The sequence below is a fragment of the Cnephaeus nilssonii genome (assembly GCF_951640355.1).
Source record: "Cnephaeus nilssonii genome assembly, chromosome: 12".
Taxonomy (NCBI): Eukaryota; Metazoa; Chordata; class Mammalia; order Chiroptera; family Vespertilionidae; genus Cnephaeus; species Cnephaeus nilssonii.
The window spans coordinates 39,359,066-39,372,643 of record NC_137083.1 but is presented as its reverse complement, the minus strand read 5'-3'; the positions used below and the strand labels follow the sequence as shown (position 1 = coordinate 39,372,643).

Here is a 13,578-nt window from a genome sequence, read left to right as displayed (position 1 = left end):
ACTATGAAAAAATCCTTTTTAAAAAAATAAAACATTTTTACAGCTACATGAGGTTTAACTATGTGTATTTAGGAGTTCTATCAATTATTAATGCTGATTTAGTCAGTTTACAAATATAACCGAGATATATCTCTGTCACGTAACGTATATGACATACACATGAGTACCAGCAGTGTCACCCTTGGCATGTTCTTGGACAAGTACACAGTTTTTGAAAATATGAAAGTATTTTGAAAATTGGTAATGGTCTATTATCAAACCAAACAAAACTACAAACAAAAGCAAATATTTATGTTTGAACAACTTGGGAGCACTATTAGGAGTTGCCCTGTGATTGTTACATGAGTTCAAATTGTCCTTAGTTACCCTTAGTCAAAACCACATTTTGGAGGAATTGGGAGGCACTTTTTGTTAAAAAGAAATAAATCCAAGAAAGTGTAATAAAAACAAAACAACTACAGGTCCTTTTTACTGGTACTGCATAAAGGCTTTAAACACCTGGTTATATTGGGAAAAATTACACAAGTATTTTTTCTCTAGGCACCTGTTCATTTCATTGTAACATATTTACCTGTATATGTGCTTATGATAGTTGCTAAGCTTATTTTTCTCAGCCTAAGAAAGCTTAATTAACATCCATGTGTCAATGAAAAGAAAACTCTTCCAATTTCTTTGAGAAGGTTTGGGGTAAATAAATCTCCCCAAATGCTTTCTTTTAAGGCTAATCTTTGCTTAAATTTTAAAAAGTTATGATGAGTTATAGACAAGGTAGTTTTTCCTTGAAAAAAGCAAGAACAAAAGGATAAAAATTGCTGAAAACATGAACACCACATTCCTGTTCATACCACTTTAATAATTTATCAAGTGCAGGGCCAACAATATGAAATTTTCATGTGTGTGTATCATCCAGCCTCATATAAAAGTAACACATGAAAAATAAGGTCACAGATAAGTCACAAATACCAGTGACTCTTGGCTACAGTTCTCTAAATAATAATAGTAAAATGTCATTTCAAGAAAAAATATTTTTGGTTCTAGAAACTGAATTCATTGTTATTGCAGGAATTTATGTTTAAATTCAGAATTACATTATGAAAGCCAAAAGTGGATGAAAAAAATTATTACTTTTTTAACTGCTATTAGGACTAGAATTAGGGTAGAGCATTGTAAAATTATATTTTTCTTCTTTGTTTTCAAGTTCACTGGTTAAGGAATCTGTGTTTCGCATAGATTGGACAACCATAATAGTGTTCAGGATCTCATCTCAGGTGCTTATTCCGACATAGGTCTTCAAACCTTGGATAGGGATTTCACCTGAATAAAATATGTGAGATTTTTACCCCAAAGATTAGTGTGTTTAGAAATACTGAGTGTATGAGTGTGAGAGTGTGTGTGTGTGTGTGTGTGTGTGTGTGTGTGTGTGTGTGTGTGTGACCTAGGGAATAAAGAAGAAAGGCAATGTGAAGAGATGAAGAAACAGGAAGGTTTACTTTACACTCACCACTGTCATTTAAACTTACTTCCAAAGAGCTTAATTTTAAAATAAAAAATTCACGAACGCATTTGACTGCACCGTTTTATCTCCTAAGAAGAATTTAAAGAAGGAAAAATTCTCAGTGGCTTTCCCTTTATTACTGGTGGTGCTGGAAGATAAGACTTAGAGACGAGGACGTGTGGTTCATCTGAATCTCTGAATCTGTAATAAATATACCACAATAGGCTTCCACAGAGATGCTGGGTCCCTGTTCCAACCAGCAGAGAGCATTTTTACAGACCCTAGAACATGTTTTAATAAATCATTACATTTTGCATATAAGATGGATTTCCTGGACTGTCACAACTCCCAGATAATGCTCCGTCTTTCCTCTCCTTTCAGAGGAGACAAATTTAGGAGGGTGTGTGCAGGGCATTGTCCCCCCCATCTCCACTCTGCCCCTTAGGGTGGTTGTTAGAATAAATAGGGAAGGCATGGGTGGATGATCTCTCTCTACTCCTCACAAAAGGCTAACTGGAGTCCCCTCATTCCTGGTCTAATTTTTAAAGCTCTCCATGGTTCACTACTATAGATTTCTGCCCTCCCTTAGTGAACCTTGACCTCCCGTCATTTCTTTTACATATTTACTTGGATTTTTTTTTTTATTGGTTGTTGTTGGTTTGAATATGTTATCATTGAAATACGTGGTTTAATATTTGAAAACCACATGAAACTATGTCATAATGGAATAAATGTATTTAATGAGAAGTAGATCAGGAATCATGTTCTTATAGAGGTTCTGAATATAAATTATAATGTATTTTTAGGTAGTCTCTATTTGGTGCACAGAACTAGTAGCACTGAAAAGGAGAATCAGTAGTTGAACACACCATGTTGATGAAATTTTGCAGCAAATAAACTCAGTTTATTTTATTTTCAGAGTAATATGTTTGTTCCTCGGGCAGTTTAATCTGTTCTGTATTCAAAAGGCAAATGAGTTTCTGCTCATAAGGCAAAATGTGGCATTTAAAAAATATTGACAATTTAGTTCTGCTGGTATCTTTCATTTTCAAAATATATAAAACTAAGAAATGGAAACTGCCATCGGTGCATCATTACTAATACTTAATTTCAACATTTTTGCAATGTGCTATCCTCTGATGTTTGCCATCTTGAAAAAGATGGAAACACCATTTCATATATGTTTCTTTTCTGCACATATTAAAGGTCTTTTCTATAAAGTAGTAATGGAATATGCTTGAAGTGATCAGAATTTAATGGACTGTAGAACATTTGCAGGCCAGAAGCTTTAGGATGAAATGCAAACAGCATTAAATGCCTAAATTTATTTCCTTCCAGACTTTCATCTTACAGTGATTTTCTGCAAGAATGGTATTAGGGGCTTGTTGGGAACAGTTAATAGAAGCTATGATAGATAATAACTGACTCTGTAATTAGTCATTTCAAGACAGAGGTACTCTTTGAGTCCCTGATAAGAATTGAATTGTGTCGCTACATCATGTTTTCATTCTGCTGTCACAACCCAGCCATTCATATTCATAGACTCCGGTGCTAAGCTCATTGCCAATTTAACACAGATGTGGGGGAGATATGTACAAGCTCCTCAGCCTTTTGATCCCTTTTTATTTTTTATTTGAGGAAATGGCAGAGTAACTTCAGAGTGAGGATAAGGGTATAGGTGTCTTAGTGACAAAATTATCAGAAGATTAATTTGGTATATACATTATGTGTGTACATTCACCCATACAGCATATTTTTATATATGCAAAAGAAATACTATAATGCGTAAATGTAAAATTCAACCAAAATATCATGACATTTCTGATTTTTGAGTACTATAATTTTTATTTTTTAATTTAATTTTTATTTCTTGTTTCAGGAGAAACCTCTGTTTTCATATACCTCTGTGAATAACATGGGTTCTTTTTCTTTGTGGGAGAGATGTTAGATTTCACAATTTCAGTTACACTGACTACACTATATTCTCAGTTATTTTTTACTTTATGTTACTTTATGTTGTAACAATGTTTTTGTATGGTTGAATTCTCCTCTGAACCTGCTCTGGGGAAGGTGGGTTGTGATCAAATGTTCCTGGTTCCTGAAAGCTGTGGGATCACTGGGGTGGGTGAGGTTAGAAAAGACCTCCTAAGAGATGGCATGTGAGCCTGTTGCTGAAGAATGGGTAGGATTTTAACAAAAGGAAACAGGGGAAGTCATTTTGTGTGAGGGCGCTTTTTAAAGAAAGGCCAGGAGACAGGGAAGCAAAGATGTTAGTTTAACTGGATCAAAGAGTGTCTTCAGGTGAAATGAGGAAATTTGATTGGAGAGATTAATTCTGGCCACAACCCGAAGATCTTAGAAACTGCATTGAAACAGGATTTTAATCTGTGTATAATAGGAAGTTAGAGATCGTTTGTTGAACAAGAGACTGAGGTGATCTGATAAGACACATTTTCTTTCTGATTATAGATAATAATATACAAGCTTTATTTCTGTGCTAGTTAAGTTCAAAATTTTACTTGCAACCCAAATATTGATATTGCTTTTTATCCCCTCGGTAATTAAAGTAGCTAGTATTTTTTTCATAACATTTTAATGCAAAAATATTAAAGATATAAAAATTGACTTTAAGAAAAAAAATGTTCCTTGGGGAAGAATTTTATAAATGTATCGTGAAAATTTGTAAAACCATGAAAAAAAAGTAGATCATATGGCAGATTGAATAGTTTAGGTGTTCACCAATTTAAGTCATTAAATTATTATTTGGTGATTTTATATAAACCTTTGGTGTCTGAAATGGGTAACTAACTGGTGGGTCCTATCCCATGTGGTGATACATTTTAATTTGTATAAAGCATCTAGAGTTGCTGATGTCACGAAGAGTTTATAATAAGGAACTAGTTCTAAATATCTCTTTTTGCCTTCCTAGTTAATAAAACAAAAAATTACAGTGCTAACATAGTTGTTGGCTCACAGAAGATTTACATATATACTAGAGGCCCGGTGCACGAATTTGTGCACGGGTGGGGTCCCTCTGGGTGGCCTGCAGGGATCAGGCTGAAACCCCCAGTCCAGTGCTGCCTGCAGTTCCTACCTGCTGCTCCTGCTCATCCCGGCCCCACTTCACCTGCTGCGGGCTCACGCCCAATCAGTCCCCATTGGGAGAGGCTCGACTCGCCGCAGCAGTGCTCACCAGCCATGAGCCCTGTGTCTGGCGCCCTCCTGAAGGGAGTGGCTTGCAGGATCGGGCCAAAACCAGCTCTCTGACATCCCCCCAGAGGTCCTGAGGGCGTAAGCCAAGCCAAGGGACCCCACCAGCACAAGATCAGGCCAAGGAGGGATCTCGGGAGGGCTCCAGGGCATGTCCCGCCTGTCTCGCTCAGTCCCTGATTGGTGAGACCCCAGCAGCAAGCTAACCTACCAGTCGGAACGTCTGCCCCCTGGTGGTCAGTGCATGTCATAGTGAGTGGTTGAGTGGCCTTAGTGTATCATTAGCATATTATGCTTTGATTGGTTGAACAGTCACTGGACAACTGGATACTTAGCATAATTAGGCTTTTATCATATAGGATAGCTTAGTTCTTAAAGTCTGAATGTGTTATGTACTTTCTAGGGCATTTTATTATTAGGGCTAGTTTGATTGTCCTAACTGTGTTTCTAATATGTATTTATGATGACCTTTTCCCCCCATCAACTTTTAAGTCTTTTAAAAAATATATACATATTTTTTATTGATTTCAGAGAGGAAAGGAGAGGGAGAGAGAGATAGAAACATCAGTGATGAGAGAGGATCATTGATTGGCTGCCTCCTGCACACCCCCTACTGGGGATCGAGCCGGCAACCCGGGCATGTGCCCTCGACTGGAATCGAACCTGGGACCCTTCAGTCTGCATGCCAACTCTCTAGCCAGTGAGCCAAACCAGCTAGGGCTCCCCCTCAACTTTTAATATGAATTTTTTTCTGAAAGAAAAAGTAAAAGATTAGGCAACAAATATCTGTATACCCACCACCGAGATTCATCAGTAATACATATTTTACAATAAATTTCTCAGAAAGAGAATTGACACTTGGTAAATATTATTTGTTCTCTGGCCTAGCATTAGTTAGAGCATTTGGCTGATAATCTTGAAAATACAATGAAGGGTTTGCTTATTAACTGGGCAAGTTAGACATCAGAACAAGCAGTCCTAACAGCTGTTTATCTTAAAGGTAGTTCAAATATAAGAATTTTGTGCAGTTTTCCCTTATCCTAATATACACAAATTTATATATTTTAACTACAACTTCTATTTATACAAAGGTAGTTTCATGAGATATTTTTTAAAGGAGACATTTTAAAGTGTCATTTGCTTTGGGACATTTAAAATTCTGCAGTTTGGGACCATAACATTCTGAATCAAAGTGTCCAAAACTTACAGAAATATCTGTAGTGGGAATTAGGACTGTGTATTTTACTCATTCTGTAAATGAGTATCTATATCTGTGTATACATGTACACAAAGTCCTATGATTTATGTATACTTTATTTAAAATACTAGACACAGATACCGCTGTCTTTAGTTCATCAGCTTCATCAAGGGGCCAAATAATATGGTAACCATAAAATGGTAACATTTCCTACCAGTTCGTATACGTATTTAAAATAATTTCGCATTCAGAAACGTGAGCTTTGGTTTTTTTCTGATCATGAACCATATTAGTGCTGTGTATAGTAAACCATTCCTTTAATTTACCGTAGGCCACTCTCCCGCTTTCAAGAAGATTATTCCAATTGCCTGTGTAGCAGAACTTTGTGGATGTAAGTGATGTGCTAAGACTGGAGACACTAGAATAGTGCTTGAAGGGTGAGTCCCAGTGGAATTAGAGGGAAAAAAGTCAAGTCAGGGCACATAGGAAGGGTAAGAGCCAGTGCACATTAGGGGTCAGATAAGCTTGATAGAAAGGAAGAGGACGATATGGCAGGGTACTGGAAGGGGCCCCAAAAGAAAGCTGAAACTGGCAGGAACTGATGATGCTGAATTACACAGTAAGGACAGCTAGCCGGAGCAGCCTCAAAGCCTGAAACGATTTGTTTCTATGTGTGTTTTTTTGTGATTTTTTTTTTTAGTTGTTTTTTTTTCTTTTTTCAGAGGAAACCCTCACAGACTAGCTAGAGGACACAAGTAGAGATAAGTGGGAGCATTCATTGAAAGGGAAAGAGAGGGCAGCGAGAAGGGTGCTCCTGACAGTTTCAAAGTCGAAGTGTCCTTGGCATAAAATTTTCAGCATCTTGCTTGGATTGCTCATGAGTTCACTACTAGTGTTTCAGTCAATAAAGAAAAATGTGGGCTTCAGATATCCTGAAGTTTCCTCCAAACTAGCAGGGGATCCAAACGATGTCAGGTGTTTTTGAAATACAAAAATGAGACCCATTCTTTTCTTGAGTAAAAGAAAACCTGGCAATCAGAAAGTTATGTCTTGTATCCCATACAAATCTGGGCACCATTTCCTTTTTCTTAAAAAAATCCAGTTCACATATGGATTATGCATTACTTCTGTAAAAGGAGGAAAAGGAATGCTTGTTCCACAGTGTCAAGAGAGTAGCAGTTTTCCAAAAGCAAATGTAATTTCCCCCCTTAAAAAATACTTTGACTTCTCAACTCAAGTGAGTAGGAAAATAGATTATATAATCAATTAGTTTCTAACGGAACCTTTTCTTCGGATGATTTGTGTAAGATACAGCATGTGAGAGTGAATGTATACTTAAGTTGGTCTGCCGTTTTTACAGATGTCTTTGGCTATCTCTTGGCCTCTCTGCATTGATTTGTCTCGCACTCTGGAAAACATTTTAAATATATAAATAGCCACCTTTCTTCTGTCTTCTTTTCTTTCCATGTGGCTTTTCCAGTGGGATCCATCTGACATACAAAGTCGAGGATTCACAAGATGCTTTTCCTCTGGAAACTAGTTGTAAATAAGACAATCTTATACCACTTTTATATGAATGAGTCATTCCTTAATAAGTATTTTAATACATATTTATTGAACACCCAAAATTGTCAGGAATTGCTCTAGACACTTAAGATACCTGCCTGATGGAGTTTACATTCTGCAGAATGAGACTGACAATAAACAGAAAAATGAAAACCATTGCAAGTAAATCAGTATAATGTGCTAAAGATAATAACTACTTATAGGAAAAAAACGCGGGGGGGGGGGGGGGGAGAAGAACCAAATAGGGAACATCAGGAATGTGAGGATTGTGGGGGCCGGGAGACGGGGGGGGGGGGGGGGGGGGTCATTTGCAATTCTAAACAGTGTGGTTAAGGCAGGTTTGAACTAAGACTCCAAAGAGGTGAGGGAATTGGCCCTTCAGGTATCTGGAGAAAAGGACTGGTGTAATGACTTGGCATATCTGAGCAACACACCACAGAGGCTAGTGTGGCTGGCATGGAGTGAGCCAAGAGGAGAGCAGGAGATGAGAACAGGGAAGGAATGGAGGCAGAAGACATAGGACCTTATAGGCCACTGTAAAGACTGACTTAGAGTGTTAGAAAGTTGTAAGCAGAGGAGGGACATGAACTGACACGTGTTTTAAAAGAATTCCTCTGACTCTTAATACTGAGAATAGACTGTAGAGAGGAGGGTAGGCCCGGGAAGATGAGATCGATGTCTAATGCAGTCATCCATGGGAGAGACGTTGGTAGCTCAGAACAGGGTGCGAGTGGTGAGATTCCGGATATGATCTAAAGGCAGAGCCAATAGGATTTACTGATGGTCTGGATTCAGGGTATGGATGAAGGTGATTCCAGAGTTTACTCTGGTGTTTAGCCTGAGCAGTGGGAAAGTAGTACCTCTATCAGTGGAGTTGGGGAAGGCCACAGCAGAAGCAGGTGTGAGCCATGGGGGTGGGTGTTCAGTTTTGGTTATGTTGAGGTTGAGATGCCTCCTTGAGCATGCAAGTGGAGATGTTGAGGAGCAGCTTGATACATGTCTGGAGTATATCAAGAGAGAGAGAGAGAGCTGGACTGGGGAATGAAATTTGGGAGTAGTCAGCTTATGCATAGTATTTAAAGCAAAGAGACTCTAAGATTAATAAAGTATTTTTCTTAGTCATTACATTTTTCTAAGACAGTCAATGTTTAGAAATTATTTCTCACATATTTAAGCTTACTTAGCCACGAGGTCAAAAAATAGTATCAATGCTAGGAATAGGGAGAGAGAGAGAGAGAGACCGACCACACAAATACCTTGTAGAATGTGACATGGTAAATTGATAATATTGGGAATAAAATCCAGTCTTCTTATTCCTGAGATGTTTTCACTAGACCTTGCTGCTTCAGCACCCAAGGATCTATGTAAAGAGGAGCACTGACTTGAAGCAGGCATTGGGGGTGTGAAGAACATCAGAATTTGCGTCATCCTCTGGGTCTGGAGGTGCACTGGGTGGCAGATTGAGGCAGGGGGGTGGGGGCGGGGGCTCTGGAAAGAAGTTAACCTGGATGGACATCTAAGGGGCACAGCAGACTTGGTTGTGCTCTGAACTCACATGAGTTACAAGCCGTGCAGGCAGCTTGCTAGGCGCACATCTCTTCCTGGCGAAACATCACTGGATATGTAGACGCTATTAATAAATTGAATTTGTCAGTTGTCATGGTAGACATGGCAGGGTTTTGTTTTGATCAGAACTGAATAACTCTCAGGAAGACCCAGAGCTGCCACACATGCTGCTGCTCTTCCCCAGCCCTTTCTCCAGGAGCGCTCAGCCTGTTACTTAAAACGGAGAAGACGGGCGGGTGAATTAATAACGGGCTGGGGGGTGCCGCATGTCTTGGGCCCGCTGAGGTCACAGCTCAGACTTGGAGTGGACTGTGGTCAGAGTGAAGCAGTAGGTGGGCGGGCGGGTGGAGAATCCTAGCCGGCAGCAGGACTCAGACGTGGGCAGTCCACTGGTTGGATATGTGCAGGCATCGGCGAGGCAGGCGCCGGGAGCTCCGTCAAGCATTCCTGTTCTCAGGCCGAGAAGAGAAAGGCAGGGCTTCAAGGTCTTCGAGAGGGCAGGGCAAGGGAACTTTTATCGCTTAGTTACTATATTCATGATAGTGCGTTGAGATGAATCCGTTGATAGAGAGATGGTAGGTATGTTTCTTTTAATTCTTACCATAAACCTGAAAATATTAGAATTCCTTTTTGTAAATGAGGAATTTGAGACTTGCCCCCAGGTCACACACTGATCAGAGGTAGAGGAGGTAAGACTCAAGGGTAGGTTTGCCTCACTCCCAAACCCATAAAACCCTTACACTTTTCAGAATTTTGGAGCTAGGAAGCGTACAGGAATGGAGAGGAGTCCACGGGGCTGTGTTTGCGTGTTAGTATAGGCCGGCTGCCGTCTCACTGGACTAGATAGTGGACGGGGTTGAGAGGAAGTGGGTATAAACAGAGTCCCGTGGGTCCCTGAAAGAAACTTCAGGTTTGATCTATTTGCTGTGAAGGATGACCTGAGACACAGCATTAGAGTCCAGAGGTCAATATAGTCAATTTAACAGGAAGTAATTTACCGTAATTCTAACCCCCTTAGATTGGGGCACAGAGGCAGTTTAAGCTCTTTTTACTAAGTCTAGGTCAGTGGTCGGCAAACTTATTAGTCAACAGAGCCAAATATCAACAGTACAACGATTGAAATTTCTTTTGAGAGCCAAATTTTTTAAACTTAAACTTCTTCTAACGCCACTTCTTCAAAATAGACTCACCCAGGCCATGGTATTTTGTGGAAGAGCCACACTCAAGGGGCCAAAGAGCCGCATGTGGCTCGCGAGCCGCAGTTTGCCGACCACAAGTCTAGGTGAACTCACTGAATCCAAGGATGGAGACATCAGTAGAACCAATTGTAGATATCTGGGGCAAACAAACCGGGGGGCTGAGGGTTAGGGTGTGATGCTGTAGATGGGGATTAAGTGGTTTTGCTCAAGGATAGGGAGCAGCCGATGAGAGCCCCGTGTGCAGATTCACCTCTTACCCAGCCCAGGGCTTTATCCACCGGCCATGGGGTCACTCCCTGGCCACCCTTGGTCCTCTTTCTCTCTAATAACAGTGACATTGACTCCGGCAACTTTCATTTTTGTTTTCTTCAAATACTCCTCATGTATGTAAGTAGCCTGAGAAAGAGGTTATTATTAAACAAAGGTTTGGCCATAGCCACTTTGCCACTTGGAGATCTGGGGGGAGCAGAGAGAAAATGGGAGAGAAGCCAGGTTTAACAGCATAAAAAATTTTTACTAGTAGATGGTCTGTACAGTTTCTTAATTGTTTTGTCCCACAGATTCCTCATTTGTTTCCTGGGAATAACAATAGTATCGCCTTTACAGAGGCACTTTAATAATGAGGTGAGATAATATATGTTGACCACTAAGCTCAGTGCCTGCGGCGTGGTTTACAGTAGTGTACATGCCAGAACTCAAATTTTTAGTTGTTATTAAAGGATGTGAAGGTGATTTACTCCAACATCCAATACCATTTTGGAGATGGCATGATGTCCAGCTATTCTAATGATTTATGTGTCTTGTTTTATGCTTTACAGTATGGCTCTTTCAGACCATTCAGCCCTACTCACCACAATTCTTTGGAGTTTAATTTAAACATTTTCATTGAAATTAATGTGACTCTACTCCTCACAGCCACCAAGCATGATGACTGCCTTGAATTGTGCACTACCAAAATAATATTACCTTCTCCCAGCTTCTCCCTACAAATAGCATCATCCTGATCTTATAAAACCAATACAGGAGAAAATATTATATCCAGGAGGAAATTATGATCAATTTTTTTGGGTGGAGAGCAAGATAAAATTTTAAAAAGCCAAACCTGAGTAGCATACAGATACATTTAATTTGAACCATTTCTTCCCAGGAACATCCTGATTTTCTGGTTATGAAACCATTGGAGTCATCTTGGAGACTTTGGTCTAACACTTACAGCATGCAGCAGTCTCCCTCTCTTGTTCTCAGAAGGAAAAAGGCTGACTGTCTTCATGCAAATTAGTCTGCTTTTGTCAAAAACTTCAGGGACTCATCTCTGTAGATTCACAATAAGTGCATCTGACTGTTCTTCTTTCAGCTTATGTAAGATTGTTTCCCACAGTATGGAATACTTTAAAAATAAAGTGTTTCATCACATTGCCAAAACTCCAGCCATGCCTTTGACTGCCTTCAGGGGTGGTGATGGAGGTGGGGAAACTAGCTATTCAATACTCCATTGTTTTCAGACAATTTTGCACATAGCTAGGGAAAGTGCAAATGAATGCAGAAAGATAGGACTGATGTTCTAAATTTAGGACTAGCAATTATAGACATTGGAGTTCTGAGGTTCTTTTTGCTTTCCTGTCATTACTAATTCCTGTAAAGAAAATACCAAGTAGCGATATATATATAAAAATTAATATGAGTAAAATTTTTGACAATGTCTAACACTTGAGAAATGTATCTCATTATTCTGACTGTATTAATTGAGGTTTCTTTTCTCTTCCCCACCCTGTATTTCAGTGACAATTTCAACAAGCACCTTTTTTGACGGGTTGCTGGTGACAGGGCTATACACATCTACAAGTGTTCAGGCTTCACAGAGCATTGGAGGTTCTAACGCCTTTGGATTTGGTAAGCTATCCTGATATAAGAAATCAATACTTGGCAATATTTTATATAGTTATAGGTCTTGTTTTTTAAATATCTGTTTTAAGATATTAGACATTTATTATTTCAGATAAAATAATATGGCGTGATTTTTGTGTGTTTGCTTTTGGAGTTGGGTGACTTGAAATAAGTCATGTAAATGTGCAGCTAACCATGAGCTTGGCGTGACCACCTAGGTCAGTGGTTCTCAACCTTTCTAATGCCGCAACTCTTTAATACGGTTCCTCATGTTATGGAGACCCCCCAACCATAAAATTATTTTCGTTGCTACTTCATAACTGTAATTTTGCTACTGTTATGAATCGTAATGTAAATATCTGTGTTTTCCGATGTTCTTAGGTGACCCTGCTAACAGTTCTCAACCTGTGGGTCGCGACCGATGCTGTAGAGCCTAAGGTTGAGAACCACTGTTCTAAGGTCTAATTCTTCAGAAAAAAAAATTCCTCTTAGACTTTAAAAATTCCACTTTTTTAACCCCACCTTTTTTGTGCTCTGCAGAGGTGAAAGGTCAGTTACAATTATGTAGTTAGGTACATAATATACACCTGGGGGCAAAGTAGGTTTATAGTTGTTCATATGGAAAATACTACAATAATCCTATATAATAAAGAGGTAATATGCAAAGTTGTCCTCATGCCCTCATGTCACAAGATGGCCACCTCCACGTTGTCACAAGATGGCCGCCCCAGGTCATCACAAGATGGCCACCACGAGATGGCCGCCCCCACGTTGTCACAAGATGGCTGCCCCACGTAATCACAAGATAGCCAGCAGGGGAGGGCAGTTGGGGGGGACCAGGCCTGCAGGGGAGGGCAGTTGGGGGGGACCATGCCTGCAGGGGAGGGCAGTTGGGGGTGATCCGGCCAGCAGGGGAGCAGTTAGGTGTGTCAATCATGCCAGAAGGGGAGTGGTTAGGTGCCAATCAGCTGGCAGGGGAGCGGTTAGGTGTCAGTCAGGCCCACAGGGGAGCCGTTAGGGGGCTATCAGGCTGGCAGGCAGGCAAGTGGTTAGGAGTCAGCAGTCCCAGATTGTGAGAGGAATGTCTGACTGCCAGTTTAGGCCCACAGGGATCGGGCCTAAACTGGCAGTCGGACATCCCCAAAGGAGTCCCAGATTGGAGAGGGTGCAGGCTGGGCTGAAGGACACCCCCCCTCCCCAGTGCACAAATTTCATGCACCGGGCCTCTAGTCTATATATATAAAAGCCTAAGCAACTGGATGACTGGACAACCAGTTGCTATGACACACACTGAGCACCAGGGGACAGACACTCAATGCAGGAGCTGTCCCCTGGTGGTCAGTGTGTTCCCACAGTGGGAGCACCGCTCAGCTGACCGACGGGCCCCAGATGCTGGGCTGATGGCTGGTGAGTGCAGCTGTGGTGGCATGAGCCTTTCTTGCCTCCGCAGCAGTGCTACT

The 13,578-nt window shown here is 40.5% G+C and overlaps 2 protein-coding genes across 2 annotated transcripts in view; both read left to right on the top strand.

The window, feature by feature from the left end:
- Nucleotides 1-12,076, top strand: part of ORC5 (origin recognition complex subunit 5) — a 245,706-nt gene extending 233,630 nt beyond the window's left edge. Inside the window, exon 15 of the transcript XR_013814283.1 lies at nt 12,014-12,076. The gene's annotated coding sequence lies outside the window, so the exon portion shown is untranslated. The remainder of the gene's footprint in view (nt 1-12,013) is intronic.
- Nucleotides 1-13,578, top strand: part of RELN (reelin) — a 449,067-nt gene that overhangs the window by 45,972 nt on the left and 389,517 nt on the right. The window contains exon 2 of the mRNA XM_079785901.1: nt 12,014-12,124. Coding sequence (XP_079642027.1) covers nt 12,014-12,124 — 111 coding nt within the window. The remainder of the gene's footprint in view (nt 1-12,013; nt 12,125-13,578) is intronic.